Source organism: Aptenodytes patagonicus, chromosome 13, assembly GCF_965638725.1.
Source record: "Aptenodytes patagonicus chromosome 13, bAptPat1.pri.cur, whole genome shotgun sequence".
In the NCBI taxonomy this organism is placed as follows: Eukaryota; Metazoa; Chordata; class Aves; order Sphenisciformes; family Spheniscidae; genus Aptenodytes; species Aptenodytes patagonicus.
In genome coordinates, this window is record NC_134961.1 from 13,762,492 (window position 1) to 13,780,024 (window position 17,533).

General features: G+C 44.5%; 2 protein-coding genes across 3 annotated transcripts; both read left to right on the forward strand.

Annotated features, from left to right (window-relative positions):
- Positions 1 to 240: 240 nt before the first annotated feature.
- On the forward strand, positions 241 to 7,714 carry ARL6IP1 (ARL6 interacting reticulophagy regulator 1). Of its 2 annotated transcripts, XM_076350848.1 has the most exons (7): positions 782 to 849; positions 1,017 to 1,164; positions 2,585 to 2,718; positions 4,474 to 4,593; positions 5,531 to 5,648; positions 6,318 to 6,402; positions 6,637 to 7,714. In XM_076350848.1, the coding sequence occupies exons 1-7, from the start codon at positions 797 to 799 to the stop codon at positions 6,753 to 6,755; spliced, it is 777 nt and encodes a 258-aa protein (XP_076206963.1). In that variant the 5' UTR covers positions 782 to 796; the 3' UTR covers positions 6,756 to 7,714. The 2 variants fall into 2 exon arrangements, with proteins under 2 accessions (XP_076206964.1, XP_076206963.1); XM_076350849.1 differs by lacking the exons at positions 782 to 849; positions 1,017 to 1,164 and adding an exon at positions 241 to 305.
- A 1,127-nt stretch (positions 7,715 to 8,841) lies between these two features.
- Positions 8,842 to 13,513, forward strand: RPS15A (ribosomal protein S15a). The gene is made up of 5 exons (XM_076350959.1): positions 8,842 to 8,920; positions 10,111 to 10,248; positions 10,440 to 10,519; positions 12,031 to 12,116; positions 13,378 to 13,513. Exons 2-5 carry the CDS (start codon positions 10,116 to 10,118, stop codon positions 13,469 to 13,471), a joined length of 393 nt encoding a protein of 130 aa, XP_076207074.1. The 5' UTR covers positions 8,842 to 8,920; positions 10,111 to 10,115; the 3' UTR covers positions 13,472 to 13,513.
- The last annotated feature ends 4,020 nt before the right edge of the window (positions 13,514 to 17,533 follow it).

A 17,533-nucleotide genomic window follows, 5' to 3' on the forward strand; every position in this document is an offset into this window, starting at 1 on the left:
AGTCGCACTGCGACGGAGGGAGGGGGAGGAGGCGCGGAGGCCCCACGCTGATTGGGCGGCTGTCGCTATTCGAATCCCACCAGCCAACCGGCTGTCGATGGGGCGCGACGAGAGCTCTGGGATTGGCCCGCGCTGAGTTTCGAGAAGGCCAATCGGAGTGCCGAGAAGGGCCGCGGAGGCTATAAAAGGCCGCGGGGCGGCGCGGTGCGGGAGGGCGCGGCCGGCGGGGGGCGGCGGCGGTGGTGGCGGCGGTGAGGGGGCCGCGCAAGATGGCGGAGGGTGACAATAACAGCGTCTACCAGCTGGTGAGGGCGGGCGGCGCCGGGGCGAGTCGCCCCTTCTGGGGCTGGCGGCGGGCGGCGGGGAGGCGTTCTGCCTCCCCGTGGCTGGGGAAGGGCTGGCGGCCGCTCGGGCCTGCCGGCGCTGGGGGAGGCGGGGGAGCCAGGCCTGGCCTGCCCTGCCCTGCCCTGCCCTGCCCTGCCCGCGGCGGCGGCGCCTGGCGAGGGCCGCCCCGGCCCCCGAGCTTGTTTGTGAAACGCGGGGGAATTACCTCCTTGCGCTCGCTGCCGTCTCTGAAAGGTCCCCGTGCAGGGATCGGCTTATGCCTTAGGGCCTGGCGGGGGCTGGGTGTGAGGAGGCCGCTCTGTGTGCCGTCCCTGGGAGCGGGCGCGGCTGTTGCTTTTGCTGCTCGCAGGCCAGAGCAATATCTGGCTTTACCTGATGTGCAGGGCTTACGTTTAATGTTCGTGTCTTTGCGGTTCAGCATCCTTTGGCTGTGTTATCGAATGCTTCAGCGATGCAGGAGAGTGGCAGGAGCTGGATGATTAGCCTAACTGGAATATGCCGAGGGTGGGCTTGATTACTTAAAAAACTGAAATACAGGGATATGTATATTTATCTCTGTAATGGTAAACGACTGCCATGGGCAATGGGAAAATCACTGTGAAGGCGTGTGAAGGGGTTGAAGAAGGGAAGCTTTTGAGCGCATTACTGATCAGTGCTGCTTCTCGCAGCAGGAAGCTGTGCCGCCTGGGAGAGACGGAGAGAAGCTGTCAACAGCGCGGAGCCGGGAGGGAGGTTCGAATTTCTGCAGAAAAAGTGCCCGGCACCGTATTGCCAAAAATACGTCCAGTCTTTGGGAGGGATGCCCCTTTCGGAGCAGAAGTTCGTATTTATAGAAACTTTATGTTGCTTGATTAATGAAAAAACACTTTTGATGGATGGGCTCTGGAATGAAGATGGTGTTGACAAAAGCTGACTTAAGTTTTCTCTACCTGGCCTGGCGGGAAAACAACTTGCAATAGTTGTCTTCTAGGCTGACAGAGGCAGGCTGCTGTTAATAACACTGTTATATTCCAGTCTGTTTCCCATTAAATTTTCTCTTGGTTGTGATGTTAAATGCAGACAGCCAGGGGTAATAAAGCAAAACAGTTTATCATAAAACGTCTTCTGGAGAAATGCAGCTTTTTTTTTTTTCCCCTTTCATGTGACTGTGTTTAGAACATGAAATAGATCTGATAACTGGAAGGTGTTCAGCAGCATGTCAGATAGTTTTCTACTTTTTTTTTTTTTTTTTTTTTTTTTGTCCTGAACTGTAGTTTTCAAATAGTTTCTAATGGTATCACAGAAGAAAACTGTGCTTTGCCATGATAGCTGCACTCAGCTGTCCTTGTTATTCTAGTGGTGTCAGGCTTCTCATTTGAGGTAAGTGTAGCACACAGTTGAGAACGAAACCTGCTCTGCTATCTCTGCACAGCACGTGTGCAGGTCTTGGTGACTTTTCATCTCTTATTACTTGGGCAGTGATCGGTTCTGTTCATGGTTACCTGAGCTTTGTAGTCTCTGAGATACCTTGTCCCACTGAGGGGAAACTGTTAAGCTATGTTAAATGTGGAACACCTCAGTTGAACTGCTTAGCAAGCTGATGCCAGAGCAGGTAGGGCCTCCTTGCAGATGTGTAGGGAGGGATGTAGGAATAATATAGGAAGAGGAGTTTAAAGGCTGCCTGATCACTGTCTTCAGCAACCTGTGGAAAAACTTTCTTTGCAGTCCAAATGTGATCAGTTGGGTAACTTTCCTCTATTGTGGATTCTGAGTTTTTATCCATCTTCCACATAATAAAAAATTGGTGTTGGACAGCAACTAGAAAGCTTCGGTTTAATGTGGTAGAGTTGTCTTTGAAAATACATATATTTTAAATAGTTCTCATGTTGCAATTTTCCAGATGTTGACACTGAAAACTTGAGAGGTTTTAGCTAAAACTTGACTTTCTGCTAATCTGGGGGGAAGGAGTACTGTAAATGGGAGATTGGGGGAAAACACCTTGGCAAAATCTGGGAGGAGGTATCATTTGGTCTAATAACATATGCTGCTACTTTGTTAGGATCTTGACTATTTTAAAGTATCACTGCTACAATGTCATAACTTAGTACAAAACTTACATCATTATTAGTCATTTAGTTACTCAGAAAGGTTTGTGACTGCAGTCTTTAATTATGACACTTTTTTTTTAGCTACTCCGACTGTGGGAATTAATTTGATACTCTGGTTAGTAATAAAAGAGTTTTCTTCTCTTTTTGTGTAGGCTGCAGAAACTGCTAGCTTGGAAGAGCAGTTGCAAGGATGGGGAGAAGTGATTTTGATGACGGATAAAGTTCTTCGCTGGGAGAGAGCCTGGTTTCCTCTGGCGCTGATGAGTGTCGTTTCCTTTTCTTTTCTGTAAGTAGCTTGCGGAGGGAGCCTAAAACACCATTGCATTTTCATGGCTAGTAGCAAACCTATTAAGTAAATTAGTAAGACATCTTTAAAAATCTAATAGGAAGGCTCTTACTCCAGGTTCTGTTTCTGAATGCGTGTGAACTTTGAAAAGAAAAACCTTCAGTGCATTGAGAACAGGAAGTAACACGAGTCACATCCTGCTCAGAGGGGGGGCAGTGCTTTCTGCAAAAGCTGTTTGCCAGCAATGGTTGCTGTAGCTTTTTTACCATGCTCAGCTCTATGTTCTTCGTTGGTGTGTTCATATTCTGCCCTCATCCTTTGTATCCTGCTTCTTAGACAAATCTGGTTATCTCCTTTGGCTTTTTTCCGCAAACCAACAGCAGCAGCATTATGGAAAACTTGTTTCCATAGGGCGAACTTTCCTATTCTGCATCTTCGGTGTGGTGCTTAGGATGAGTTCAATTGGTTTTGCACAGCTTGGTTTTTTTACATTCTCTGTCCTGTCCTTTGAGAAAGGAGGAGAAGGAAAGACTGCAGGTAACTTTCAGTCAACGGGATGGGAGGGTGTTGCCTGTCTCTGGATTGGAGATACAGAACTGGCTTGCTGGAGGCACTGTACATGCTTTTACGTAACGTGGTAGTAGTCAAGGTGACCCCAACCTGCCTTGTACAGATAAGTGTCCACGCCAGCTGTGGAGTTTGCCAGTTGCATGTGTGTTTGGAGTAAGGAAAAGAGGGGAGTTATAAAAATAAATGTTGAACCAGGTGAGGCAGGGATAATTGGTCTTCTGGCTAATATAAATTTTATGGTCCTCAAGGGAGGTGAGGAGGATAGAAAGCAAATGAAACTGAAAAGTAACTTTTAAAAGAAGTAATTGCATGAACTTCAGGGTATTCTGTTATAAATTCTGTGATTATAGCAGGAAAGATCTTGTGTGAATAATACTTTGAGGAAATAGACAGAACTGCTTCAGATTCTGAATTGGTACTTCATCAAAAATGAACTTGAACATTCAGTGCAGTAGCACTGTGCCAGATGTATAGAAAGACTCGCCCTGCAATGGACTGTGTCATTTCTTTACTTTTATTACTTCAATGTTCAGGAAGTTCTGTTAAGTGCAAATAAGTAGCACGGGGCACAGCTGAGCGTTAACAGACACTTAGAGATGAGCTAGTTCTTGCCCGGTACCCATATTGCTGTATTTGGGTGATGGCACACTTAATATGTAAAAGCACAGCGCTGTCCTCATCGGAGATTTATGGCTTCTTGTCCAGAGCAGGTTTAACTAGCTCTCACAGGTGAGACAGAGCGAACGACAACCCGTAGTGGATCTGAATTCTGTGACTTACTTAAGAACCAACAAGATTAGAGCTTTCACTCTACCTCGTTGTTTCATATGTTCACTCACTCATCCTCATCCCCCAGTCAGTGTTAAGTTCACTAGATGGTCAACTTCGGAGAGCAATAGTGATGAATTTTTACTTCTACTGAATTTTATACTATGGTTGCTGTATTGTAGCATTTTCTTCTCTAGCACATTAAGAAAATTGTATTTTTTTTATTTGTATTTCTTTGTAATAGTGTTGAAGTACTTAAACCTTTCTTTATTTTAGCAACAGGAGCAAATTCGAAAATTTTATTGAGGGTGGGTCTACTGTTTGAAGTCCTGAGCCAGTCTGAAGAGGTGACTAAATATGTCTAATATTTAGCAGTCTGAGCATCCAGAAATCATTGCTGCTGTTATCTTTCCGCAGGATGATCTACTACTTGGACCCGTCAGTTCTTTCAGGCGTCTCCTGTTTCGTTATGTTCCTCTGTTTGGCTGATTATCTTGTTCCTGCTCTTGCACCTAGAATCTTTGGCTCTAATAAATGGTGAGGAAGGCTTGAATTAAAACAGTTTCTTAAGTGTAAATAAATTATGAACTTTATCAAAATGGATACCTGACTTGCAAATATCAAATGATTACTTTGTAGAGTCATTGTAGTAAGAAATTGGCAATCTTTATAGTATATGAAGTGAGGACACTAGTAAGATGTCCTTCATTCTTCTTTTTCTGAAAGATTACTACTACAACATATCTTTATTGTTACTTCTCTTCTAGAAAAATAAGATTTTTTTTTTTTTTTAAGGAGTAGGCACATTCTTTGCTCTCCATTAAGGATGCTAGTTAGTTCTGCTAAACTAGTTTTTAGTAATTAATGGATAATAGATACTGAGAACTAAAATTACGAAGAAGGGTATTGGATTATATGTTTGGGAAGAGTGGCAGCAGTACATACAATGAAGGAAAAGAGTAATGCAGAGAGAGTATGAATGTGATCATAGGTGATTGAAACGGATTTGAAGAGGGGCAAGGCTTATAGAAAAGCAGTAAGGTGGGGAAGAACCTTAACCTTATTTGGACTAAATTTTGAGTTAAAAGTAAATTTTAGTGTATCTGCTTTAAGCTGACTAGTGGATAAATGTTCTTGTCTAATAATGAACCAACATAAAAGCCAAAATAATACACACTGGGATCAGGTGTATATTACTTGTGTGTATCCCACTGGTATCAGATTAAAATCCATGGTCTCCTGGTTTGAATGTGGTTGCTCTTTGGGAGCCAATTTAAGAGAGTCAGTGTACAGAAAAATTACATGGGCAGTTGCATTACAGTGCTCAATGAAGATAAGGTATACAACTAAGTGAAGCAAATGCCAGGGTAAGTATTGGATAAATTTTTACTGCTGGAAAACTACCATGGGAGATTTCTAAAATTTCAGATGAAATCTTGAATTCTTATTTCTGACTTTTTTTCTTTAATAAAAGGACTACAGAACAGCAGCAAAGATTTCATGAGATTTGCAGCAATTTGGTAAAATCTCGTCGCCGAATTGTTGGCTGGTGGAAACGTCTCTTCACCCTGAAGGAAGAGAAGCCTAAAATGGTATTGAGTTCTAGGAGTTCGTCTCTATTGTCTTAAGGTTCTATTTGTTTTGTTTGTCTTAAGTATTTTAGCAAGGCACATGTCTGAATAAACTGGTATTTCAAACCAAGAACCAGCAGTTCTGGCTGTGATTTAATGCCAGTCACACATCTTATTCAAACCTGGAGCGGCAAGATGCATGACTTTAAACTTGCAATACTGTGCAGTTAGGAGCATACCCTTGATAGAAACCCAGCTTCACTTTGTCTTATTTGGATAGGTCAATTTTTGGAAACACAGCTTGTTTCCAGTGTACAGGAACCGTCCAAAAAACTAATCTTAGCAATGTGTCAGCTTAGGTACATGAACTGGTGGGTTTACTGTCCTGAAAACAGCTTCAGGTGCTGTGTGAGGCTGAAGTTGTGTCAGTGGGGGTGGCGTAGTCTGACTCTAAGGGGTATCTGGACAGAAAAGAACTGGCATCCTGTAAAACTGATGGTCTGAAAATAAACGGGAACATACAATTGTAGACTCTAATCTCAGTTGTAACAAGCCTATGCATAGGTATCGCTTGTGGAAGAGCCAGCCAACTTGAAGTTAGTTTTAAATGTTGAATTGTTGCCAGATGCTGAAGGGAACGTGGAGAATTCCCAACAGATCAGTGATAACTGTTCCCTTTTCATTTTTCAGTACTTCATGACCATGATTTTTTCTCTTGCTGTGGTTGCCTGGATTGGACAGCAAGTTCACAATCTCTTTCTGACCTATCTTATTGGTAAGTGTGCAGCATACAAAACAGAAGTAACTTTTTTGTTAGCTGCCTGAAATGGTATGAGGCTGGTAGAAGCAATTTTTGATTATGAGTGCGGTGATTTTTTTTTTTTGTTGCTGGTTATATTTTTCTGTTTTCAAGCAGTTAATGGGGCTTAAGGGAAGCAAGGAATTGCAAGGTGACAGAAGCTTGTTAAAGGAGTATTAAGTAATTCCTTTTTTTTTTTTTCTTCTCTAGTAAGTTTCTTGTTGCTGTTTCCTGGACTAAACCAGCATGGGATCATTACAAAGTATGTTGGAATGGCGAAAAGGGAGATAAACAAACTTCTCAAGCACAAGGAAAAGAAAAATGAATGAAGACTTAACTGCTGTTCACTCTTGTAAAAGATTTCCCTGGGAACAGTTTTGAGAATTAACGTATAATTAAGACAATAGAAGTTGTATTGCTCACTGGCTTTTTTTTTATTGGCTCCCTGATGAAGTGAAAAAGTCACTCTAGCAACTGCTGTGGGTTTGTGTGTCTCTTGCTGTGCTGACTAGGGTTCTGCAGCTGATCTTATATGAAAGATCCTGACCTAGGTGTCTTCACCAAACTAAGAGGCCCTGTGAATACATGCCCCTACTCAAGAAACAGCAGAGTTGCAATGCGTGATAGCGTTTCTGTAACTGTGTGTTAGTTTCACTGATCATTAATTTGTGGCTACAGCAAGTATGAAAGGCAGTTCTGAAAGCTTGCACTTCTTGGAGGCTTGTTACTACTGATCCTCGTGGAAGGAGGACAATTAGCTGAATAAGAATGATCATAGCTGAGGGTGCATGCCCAAAATCGCTGCAGGTGGTGATCCCATTGTCTCACTGAATCCGTTTGCTTTTTTTGGCTGCATATACCAGATTATCTGTTGAATAGGGGTCTGGAATATATAAATTTGTAGTTCAGTTATTTAGCTGTAGTGTAAACTTCAACTCGTTGCACTGAGACTGTAGAAAATGAGTTAAGGTGTGTGTTACCTTAACAGCTGATTGTTCTAAAAACTGCTGTTGTCATGGAGCCATGTAGCACGTTTGGTTTTATGAATGTTGTTGTCTGTATACAAAATCACCTTGAATATGCTAGGTTGGTCTCTGTAAATAAGCCTGTCTGAATTGTTTGTGCTTTTCTATGACCTCTCCCTCTTTTTTTTTTTAAACTGAACTTTTTTCTTTAAAAAGCTAAAACCTGTGTTAATGCATTTTAAAAGTTTACTGTTTTAAAATGAACTCTCTTCAGTGTCTATTGTAACTGTTGAATAGGTAAATACAGACTAAAGAGAAACTTCTTTAAGACTTGCTCTTTGTGAACATACAGCAAATTGTGTAAATGTGTCTTTCAGTCAGGAACGGGAGCTGGGCACGGCGTGCTAGTGCCATGCGGTAGTCAGCGCACAGTGTTCTAACAGAAAAACACCTTTTGTTTGAAATAGCTCACTAAATAGTAAAACTTTTATCAGCTGTGACAGGACACTGGCAGCTCCTGCTGCAGAGGGGAAAGGCTGTAATGTCATCTGTAGTTGATTAACACCGGTATAAGTGACCGAGGCTGTGGGCACATCAGACCCAGTCTGTAAAACTTTTGATAGATCTGAACTGCGGGGAGGCGTTACAGTGCAATCTTGAAACCGTTATTTAGAAAATGCTCTACTTCACTGGCACAGACTGTCGCTGGAAGGAATCCTGGGTATAAAAAGGCAAGCGGTGTCACGGCACAGTGTCGCAGAGCTGCCTTCGGGAGAGATGGTGGCAGCCCCTCTACCCCCACGTTAACACTAGCTTAGAGCGCTGTACGTTTGCTGTTACAGTACGGAGAGCCGTGCTCCCGTTTTAAGTTAAAATTCGGTAGAAACACAACCCATCCACAGGGTGCAGCTTTGTTCACCTCAGGCCTTCAGCTTCCTGGTGAAACTCCTCGCAGTAGGGAGTAGCTGTGCCGTTAAAACTTCAGTGAAAATCAAATATGCTAGGAATTCCTCTGTTGTGTTCTGTCTTGTGGGAAAAAAAAACCAGGAGGGGAAAACTGCAGAACGGCAGCCACGGTACCGTCTATTTTGTTGTCGGCTGGGGTGGTTTTTCGGTCGGTTTGGGGCTGGTTCGGTTTGGTCCCCCCGCCGTCGGGCGCCTCGTTCTCCCGGGGCGCGGTTCCTGTCGGGGCAGCTGAGGGCAGCGAGCTCCCTCCCGCCGGCTCTGGGGAGCGCGCGCCGCTCAGCGCCGGGGCCGCCCGCTTTTTGGCCCTCCCGCCCGGCCGTACCCCCGCCCGTTGCGAAGCGTTCTGGTTGCTATAGGAACCCGGGCAGGAGCGTCGCTCCGGAAGTGCGATGGGCGCCTCTCGGCCAATGGGGATGACCAGGCCTGGCGCGCGGCGCCTCCCGACTGGGACGGCGAGTCTCGCGAGATCTCGCGGGGCGCCGCGCGCCACCCTGCGCCCATGGCCCTCCCATAATCCCGCGCGGGCGCCCGGCCTCTTCCTTTTCCGCCATCTTGCTCCGCCGGTGAGTGGGGGGTATCGCTGGGTCCCGGCTGCCATCCGCCGCCTCCCGGCCCCATCCGGGCCCCGCGGCCGCCTCCGCCCGCCTCGCCGGGGCCGCGAGGGTGCGCCCGACCGGCCCGGCCCGTTTTGAGCCGCCGGCGTCGCCCCTAGCGCTCTCTGGAGCCTCTGGAGCGGAGGGCGGGGGGGAGCGCCCTCCTGCCCGTGGCTCCGCTCTACGCAGAGATGCGGGGCGGGAGCCGAGGGCGGGGGCTGGCACGGCAGCCGGGCCCGGGCCGGTGCTGGTGCTGCGGGAGGCTGGGCTGGGCAGGGCTCGGGGGAGCCGGGCGGCGGAGGCTGTGGATTTCGGGGAGTGAGAATCGCGCGGCGAGGCCCGGGAGGAGGTAGCGGAGGGCTTGGGGAGCGGGCGGTGGGCTGGGCCACCCGGGGGAGAGGAGGCGGCCCTCGGGGCGGGGGGGCGGGCTGCACTCGCCCCGTGGGCAGGAATTAGCCAGGCCTGCTCGTTTGGGGGTCCCTGCCTAAGTGGTAAAAGCCCCCGTGTGCCGCAGGAGCCGGCCGTCTCGGGAATGGCCCTGTGGCCCAGGCAGGAGCACTTTCCTGGCTGGTTCTGGCGGTGCACTGGCCCCGTTAGTACGTGGGGCGACAGTACCAAGTCATGTCGTGCTTTGCGGTAGTCCGGGTGCTCTTGCCTTTATCACGAGAATGCAAGAGTTGATGTCCGGTTTCCTTTTCGGAGTGCTGTGTTGCCCTTGCATCCTGCAATTTTTTTCCAGGTCAGCAAGCCGAGAGGCATCTGTGGTATTTAATACCACGTACGGCCACGTAGTTTTTGAACAGGGCTAATGCTGCATAATTGGGTTTTGAAGTCCGAAACTATTCACCTGGGGAAGGTGTCATACTGATGACATGTTGTCTAGATGGTGGGTTTTAAATTTTTGTGTGTGCATGTTGATAAAGCCAAGTTTAAATGTGTGTGTCAGGTTCCCTAACTTGTCATGATAGTTGTGAATCCTCTTGAGCATCCCTGAGTATGCGATTTCATCTGCTTTTTAGCCTAAGAAGGCTTTTTAAGGTTTAACGGAACTTTCTGTCCATCTTAGATCTTTTAGGTCTAAAATTAGCCTTAAAATGCATTGCTCAGTGTTTCTGTGCTGAAAAGCTGGTGTGCGTAACTGCCTCTCCTCTTCCCTGCAGGCACCATGGTGCGCATGAATGTTCTAGCCGATGCTCTCAAAAGCATCAACAATGCAGAGAAACGTGGGAAACGCCAAGTTCTCATTAGGCCGTGCTCCAAAGTAATCGTCCGGTTTTTAACTGTGATGATGAAGCACGGTAAGTCTAGAGTGCACAGCGCTGACTTTTTTCTCGTTCATGGTTTCCGTGGATGCTGTTGTGTTAAGGTGCTTTTTGACTAAAAGTAAATCAAGATGCTTGAACTAGTTTTGTACAGCATAGTTGATTGAGTTGTATTAATGTAGCTAAGTATTATGTATTTGATTTGTCTGTTTGCTAATCTTTTGTAGGTTACATTGGTGAATTTGAGATAATTGATGATCACAGAGCTGGGAAGATTGTTGTCAATCTCACAGGCAGGCTCAACAAGGTAGGATGTGTCTTCCTGAATTCAGTTCTCTAGGAAGGTGTTTAAATGAAACTTTTTTTTTTAAAGTTTGCCTGCTCCAGTTCTGAAAGAATTACTTGTAAAGAAGGTGGTGTTTATTGAATCCAGGTAAATGAGAGTGATATGCGTATTATCAGTGGTTACCAAATGCTTGTTAATTTTTCTAGATTCATAATGGTATGGTTGACTAATTAAATTTCTTTTAAACTCCGAATATGTAAGACACTTTCAGGGAAGTCTGCTTGCAAGTGCTGTGTGCTTCTCTCTCTTTAAAGGCTTTCTGGCTACCTAGTCATTCCTCAGTTTTCTTTGATGATTAAGCTGTCTAGAAGACTTGTCTTAAGAGATAGGAGCTGAGTTGCTTTCCAGTTGATGTTTAGTACCTGTAAATGTTGAAAAGACAAGCCTTTCTCCTGCTGCTAGATGGGCTTTGCTTGCAGCTGAGGGAAAGTTGAATGTTATGTTAATTAATGCTTTTTCAGTTCCTGGGGCATGTGAAGTATTCATGTGTGTTTTGGAAATTTTTTAAATGCTTTTGTCTCAAAATATTGAGCTGTCTAGTTCTGTGCCAACTTGCTGTGCATCGTTGTTTCCAATTAAGCTATTCAAGTGAGAGGTGGCTCTTTAGTAAAGAAGTAAAAAAATTACTTGGTCACAGTATGTTGGGGGCTGTCTCCACAATGAACGAATATTGCAGCTGAAAATGGCTTGAGTGTAGTAGGCAGAGAATTCTGGCACCACCCAAATTACTAGTGTTACGTGTCTGTAATAAAAATAATGTATGTCGGGTTTGAGTACAGTGTTCCTTGAACTCTTCTGGGATGATTTTGTAACAGAACTTCCTGGGTGCAGCTGGATATAATGTTTCTCTCAATAGTTGCAATAAGGGAACAGCTGTTTGGTACAGAAAAATACCCATCGCTGCAGGAAGGTGTGCTTCTGTTTTGCTCTTGGATATTTATTAAGATAATTGGTGGTAGTAGGGGTCACGGTCAGTATACAATTAACTTGAAAACTTCAATAACTTTTATGCACGTTAATTTCTCCCTGTTTAAAATCTACAGGTATTTTTTGCTGACTATGTGTGATGATTAGAAGTAGATTATCCTTGAGTAATAGCAGGATTTTTGATGATACAGGATGCTTAATAATCTTCAGTGGTTTATAGTATGCTTTTGTGCTCTCCCAGGTCTAGCCATTGATTTGTTAGTTTAGCTTCAGCAGCAGTGTAAGTGACTCTGTTTAAGTGAGGAGGAAGAGGCAAGGCTAAGAAAATAACAGCTGAATAGCTGTGTGAGAGTCTCAACTTACCTGAGAGGAAGCGCTGTTTCATGTTATGGGTAATGGAGCGTGCTTCTTGGTACTCTAATCTTTTGTTCCCAAAAATACTTGAATTGCAGTTGTTAAATTCCTTCATGCAGTGAATTGGAATGACAAGTGTGCAAATCCAGTTTATAAAGTTCTTCAGTTTGTAATGGAATTCTGTTTTATAGTGTGGTGTAATCAGTCCCAGATTTGATGTTCAGCTGAAGGATTTGGAAAAGTGGCAGAACAACCTACTGCCTTCACGTCAGTTTGGGTAAGTACGGAGAAGAGTTAAATCCTTGTCGTATGTGAAAATGTGGGGGTTTTTATTATGCTTTCATACTGCCCAAGTTAGACTCTCCTGACACCTTCCCTCTCTGATCAGTCTGGAGATAGATACCAGTCTAAAAATCCATCTTCCATATAAATGCTCTTTTTAACCAGTTTAAGGGGGCACTGCTAAGCAAGGACCTATTTTTGCTTGGCTTTAGTAAATCCTGGTTTCACCATTTCTACAGTTTACTGGGAAGATAGGACTTTCCTCTTACTCGTTTTAACTTTATTAATGGCCGTTTATAGATGGGGGAGGAGTCGTGTAAGTTACCAGGTCAATGGAAGTAGGTCATACTACTTTAATGTAAACTTCCTGATTGTGTATAAATTGATTAGATATTAAGCGATGAGAGACTCGAAGCCTCTGTTAAACAAATGTCCACTACATAGAAAATCTTACTATTACGCAGTGTATTTTTCCTTCCCAAAATTCACTGAGTCAGGAGTAATAAATCTCGGTGCTCCAGGATGACAGAGCTAGAAGAGTCTTCAGAGGCTCAGCCAGTCTGCCCTGTCAAAGGCAGGATTAACGGGTCCTTGTCATTTCTGTTCTTAAAGCTCCAGAGATAAGCCGTTTGCTTTAGCTGTACCTATATAGCTTACTAGTATGTGTTGTCATACTGAGATTTTTAAGACTATTTATAGAGTGGTGGGACAGGAGGTTCTCAGACACGAAGCTACGTGGATGAAGTATGCTGATAACGCAAATGTTGGCATTAGCAATGACTAAGGCTGCTTCAGTTGTCAGTCCAGATCCTCATCTGCATCAGTGCACGGTGTTCAAAACACTGAGAGACAAAGCGCTCGGAGCTGAGGAGCTGTCTGGCACCCTGGCAACTCTACCTGCTCTGAAGAAAAACGTCTGCTTAAAATAGAAGCAGACTTTGCTAGAGACTATCAAGTTGCTGCTGCTGCAACAGCTGGACTGACTTGATGGTGGGAATGCGCAAGAAAACAACTTGCTGAGACTTAGGCAAATATTTGGAGAACAGAAGCCTATAAATGTCCTTTGTGTGCTGCAGAGTCGTACTTGTGAGAGGAGTTTTTTTCATTGTCTGATAACCTGATCTTACTTCCGTTAGGCCCATTCTTACAGAAACATATCTTACTCGTGTAATCCAGAAATGAAGGTAGTGCTGTCAACTCTGCACGAGCATAGAACAAAACTTACGATAAACTGAACATTTGTTCTTTCTTAACAGGTACATTGTACTGACAACCTCAGCTGGCATCATGGACCATGAGGAGGCTAGGCGAAAACACACGGGAGGCAAAATCCTGGGATTCTTTTTCTAAAACTTGTAAAAAAAGAGGATACTAATAAATTGTTCAAATGGACTCTGGTGTTTCCAGTCGGTATTTTAATGACTTCGAACACTCCCTGTGATAATGCTTGTAACAGACAGCTCTTCAATAGTGCTTAAGTTCCAACTTTACTTCAAACGACGTTTGGGTTCCCCACCATCCCTGATCACAACTTTTATTTCCGTTAATGATATAACATACTTTTAATAGTTACCACTTGAATGACAGTTACAGGTCACTATACAGAATAGCTTCAGCAGGGGAACTCTGATGTTAAACTACATACTCGGCTATTGTGCAGTGGGATCGCCTCTTAGGTGTTGGATACACGTGTCTCCATAGTTACATCTGTGTGACTCCATAGTTTCACCTTTTGGCTGAATAATAGAAGGTGCCTTGCCAGCAGGTATTTCCTGTTTATGGTTTGAAAAGTTACGAGATGTGGGATTGTGGAATAATTAAGATGGTTGAAGTTTGATTTCGGATCACAAACTTGTTCCACATCTTGCAGTGTAAGGAGTAACTGAGGTAGAGAGGTGAATAATTTTTTTTTTCTTCAAATTTCTACATTGAAAGTCCTTCGAAACATCAGAGTTTTGGGTAGGTAGTTGCTGTGCAGCTGCTTTGCATGTTGCCATGAAGACGTAACCGTTAGGGATTTCTTTAAGTTTTTAGAGCGAGGAAATAAGGATAATGTTTAGTATTGAATGAGCTGTTGGTCTTTGTTTCAGGCATCTGATGTGTGGCAGCATAATGTACTTGATAGAGAAAAGTCAACATTTCTTTCAAAGCAGTACACAGAGCCGGTGACTACAGCTGAAGAGCTACTTGCAGATGGTAGAGAATGGGAAGCAAGCTTCTGGGCTGATTGCATTGTCGTGTAACAGCAGTTGGAAATGCCTTGCCTTACTTCGATTTGTTTGGAGTCTTTATTAGGAAGGAGCCTATTGAAATGTAGCAAGCCTGTTTCAACACGCTTTAAAACAGCTGTTGAATTTGTGGTTCTCCTGATATAAACAGTTGGAAACAATTTTCCTTCTTGGTGGTACGTCCTGATGCTTGATATGTACAGTTGCTTGAGTTAGACGTATTGTGCCTTGAAGGTGATACTTCATCGCAAAGCTTTTCAGAGAGCGTTGGGATGGAGGTGACTGTCTTCAGGCACAAAGTCTTTATGTAACCTGTTTCAGTTCAATCTGTTACTTTCTGTGGAGAAAAGGAGAAGGTGATACTTACTGCTAAGCAAACAGGTCTTAACTCTTTGTAGACGGGCAGCACAGTCTCGCCTAAAGTGGTGGCTCTTCTCCGAGGAACAAGAAGCTAGCAACAGAGCTGTGAAAGAGTGCTTACAGTAAGTGTTCTGGTGGTGTACTCTAGCATCCCGTAAGAGACTTGCAGCTTGGCTGGGAAGAGCAGAGGAATAATAAAAAAGGCTAGTTTACCTGTTTTGTCTCAGTCACATGCTGGTTATGGTCACAAAGTATGGACTGCAGATGGCATCAAAACATTCAAATGTGATCAGTATGGTTCTCAGTTTGATTTGAAACAAACTTGCTTAGCTGAAGATAAAGATGTGTACGCTGAATTTCAAAAAGTAGTTACGAAGTCAAAAGAAGTCTGTCTTGACCCCTTTTTTCTTGTCAAATCAAGCTCTTTTGTTACACTTTTTTTTTTCTATCCTTAATGGAGATAATTCTGCAGTACTAAGCACTGATACATAGACGAGCTTTTGTATTTCTTGCTCAGAGTAACCCTGAAGGTCATATCAAGGTTCTACTGTTATTTTTTATAAAATTTTGATTTTTATCAGTCTAGAATAGAACACACGTTTCTGATACCTGATGGAAGGGCAGTGACACTTTAAGGCTTCCTTTAGATGAATTTACTATGGCTTCAAGTTCCCTGCTAGTTTGATATTCATCTTTTAAACCAATTTTATACAGGACACGCACATGAGTTTTTCTGAATGAGTTTACCTGTGTACGTCCTTTACTACCGCAGAGACTTCTGAAGTAAGAGAATTTCTGGTATTCTCAATTGACGGACCAGCTGGGAATAGACTTAATTTATTTCACAAGCCAGCCCAATGACTTTTGTAGAATTACTAAATGGAAATCAGAGCTCCAATGTAAAAAGAACGACTTGGAGGGAAGCATGCAGCAGCAGATGCACCTTTTCCACAGTGTATCTAACGAATGTGGCTACGTACTGGCTTACCACACATGGAAGCTGGTGAGGCTGATCCGAGTTCATAAGGTGATCTCTGAGCTTGCACCTCACTGACGAGAGCTTTACTCCTGGGCAATCGCTGCTGGCTGAGATCCAAGGAACTTCTGAAGTGGGCCTCGGGAGCTGACACGCAGGATTATGACGTGCCCTGCCACACAACTGCTTTAAATGGGTTTGCAGAAATTCTTATTCTCAGACATGTTTAAAATCTGAAAGTGGTATTTTTTTAAGCCTCGGTGATGTTTTGTGAGCTGAGGGCATATGCCTCGGGAAAGCAGTTTGTAGGTAAAAGTTAACTCATTTTAGGTAATAAAAGGATTAATAGGGAGAGGTGAGAGGGAAAATGGCACAAAGCTGGAAGTGCAGTACGGGTTGCAACTGGCAATCAAGGCAAAAAAACACCTTTAGAGAAGGTGTTTGGTACCTGTGGAGCAGAGGGGGGCGTTAATGATGGAGGAGTCCCCTATGGGACAGAGGCAGTTGACCTTCGTGTGGGAGAAACTGGGAGGGTGGGTGACACCTGAGGAAAGCGTCTGTGCTGCAGACCCCTGAATTATCAAGCTTTACCCCTGGTGTTATCCTGGATACCCTGCAGTCTAACACTGAACGAGTCTGGAAGTGATTGTGTCACCTCCATACCCTTCTCGATGTAGGGAGAAGTCCTGGCCTTTTGGCTGGAGGTCTGCTTCTAGTTGCTAGGCCAAATCTGAACACCTAGGTCCGTGTGAGCACGGCCGCTTGCCCGGCTGTTGTGCTGTGGAGAGGCTAGTCATATTACGGTATGGACAGTGTATGGTGATGCTGCACTGCCTATAGTCCCTTCTTATCAGCTCAGCTGATCACAAGAAGGTAAGCATCAGTGGTCCTAGTCACAGGTGGTAAAATGGGGTCAGAACTTCATTTGAGTTGTGAAAACTACTAAGTCAGAAGTAGCTGGGAGAGGGTTGGTGACCTGTCTGCGGGGTACAGCCTGGCCTCACTTCTGCTGTCAGATACATGATCAGTACTTCTGGGTGCCGATTGCCATTGCTCCTTATGCCATTGTTTAAGAACAGGATAAAACACGTTCAAATGCCTGCCGTGCGTTAAGAGAAATACCTATTTATTGTTGCAGTGGGAAGTTGTCAACAGATGGCAGCACCCAACTTTGAATCGCTGGAGACTGAGGGCGATCTGTGTGAGAGGAGTCCCAAGAGGGCTTTGGCGTTGCTGCTGGTCTCCCTGCTCCTCCTGCAGAGCTAAATATCCTGACTTCTCCTGTACTCTGGTCCACGAAGATAATTTTTTCAGTCTTTGATGCAATAGAGCCTGAGTTAAGATAATACGGGAGGTGAGCATAAGTATGGATCTTCAAAATACGGCAACAGGGTAAAAAGCCTGGTGCATGGCAGTGGCTTCACTGGAAACGCGCTTTCTCCTCCTCGTCCTTTTGTTTGTTTTTTGCCACAGGTAATTCAATCAGCTCCGTTGCCCTGAATGGAGTGTGTGTTTTGTTTCTCAAACTCATGTGCCAATTACTTGCACCAGAAATGCAAGCAGTAATTGTACCTTGATCTCCAATCTCTGAACAGTTATCTTAGTGACTTTCACGCCTACTGGAGTCTAGATGAAAGCCAGCAAGGACAGACAAGGATGTGTGTGGTGGTACAGCAGAAAGCAGGGAAAGAATCATAGAATCATTAAGGTTGGAAAAGACCTCCAAGATCATCGAGTCCAACCATCATCCCAACACCACCATGCCCACTAAACCATGTCCCTAAGTGCCTCATCTACATGTCTTTTAAATACCTCCAGGGATGGGGACTCAACCACTTCCCTGGGCAG

Excerpts from the sequence above, each read along its gene's own strand:
- ARL6IP1 (XM_076350848.1), top strand. The coding sequence starts at position 797 with ATGCAGGAGAGTGGCAGGAGCTGGATGATTAGCCTAACTGGAATATGC. Across the intron at positions 1,165-2,584 it reads ATGCCCCTTTCGGAGCAGAA|GCTGCAGAAACTGCTAGCTT; the intron begins GTTCGTATTTAT and ends CTTTTTGTGTAG. Across the intron at positions 6,403-6,636 it reads CTTTCTGACCTATCTTATTG|TAAGTTTCTTGTTGCTGTTT; the intron begins GTAAGTGTGCAG and ends TTTCTTCTCTAG.
- RPS15A (XM_076350959.1), top strand. The coding sequence starts at position 10,116 with ATGGTGCGCATGAATGTTCTAGCCGATGCTCTCAAAAGCATCAACAAT. Across the intron at positions 10,249-10,439 it reads AACTGTGATGATGAAGCACG|GTTACATTGGTGAATTTGAG; the intron begins GTAAGTCTAGAG and ends AATCTTTTGTAG. Across the intron at positions 10,520-12,030 it reads TCACAGGCAGGCTCAACAAG|TGTGGTGTAATCAGTCCCAG; the intron begins GTAGGATGTGTC and ends TCTGTTTTATAG.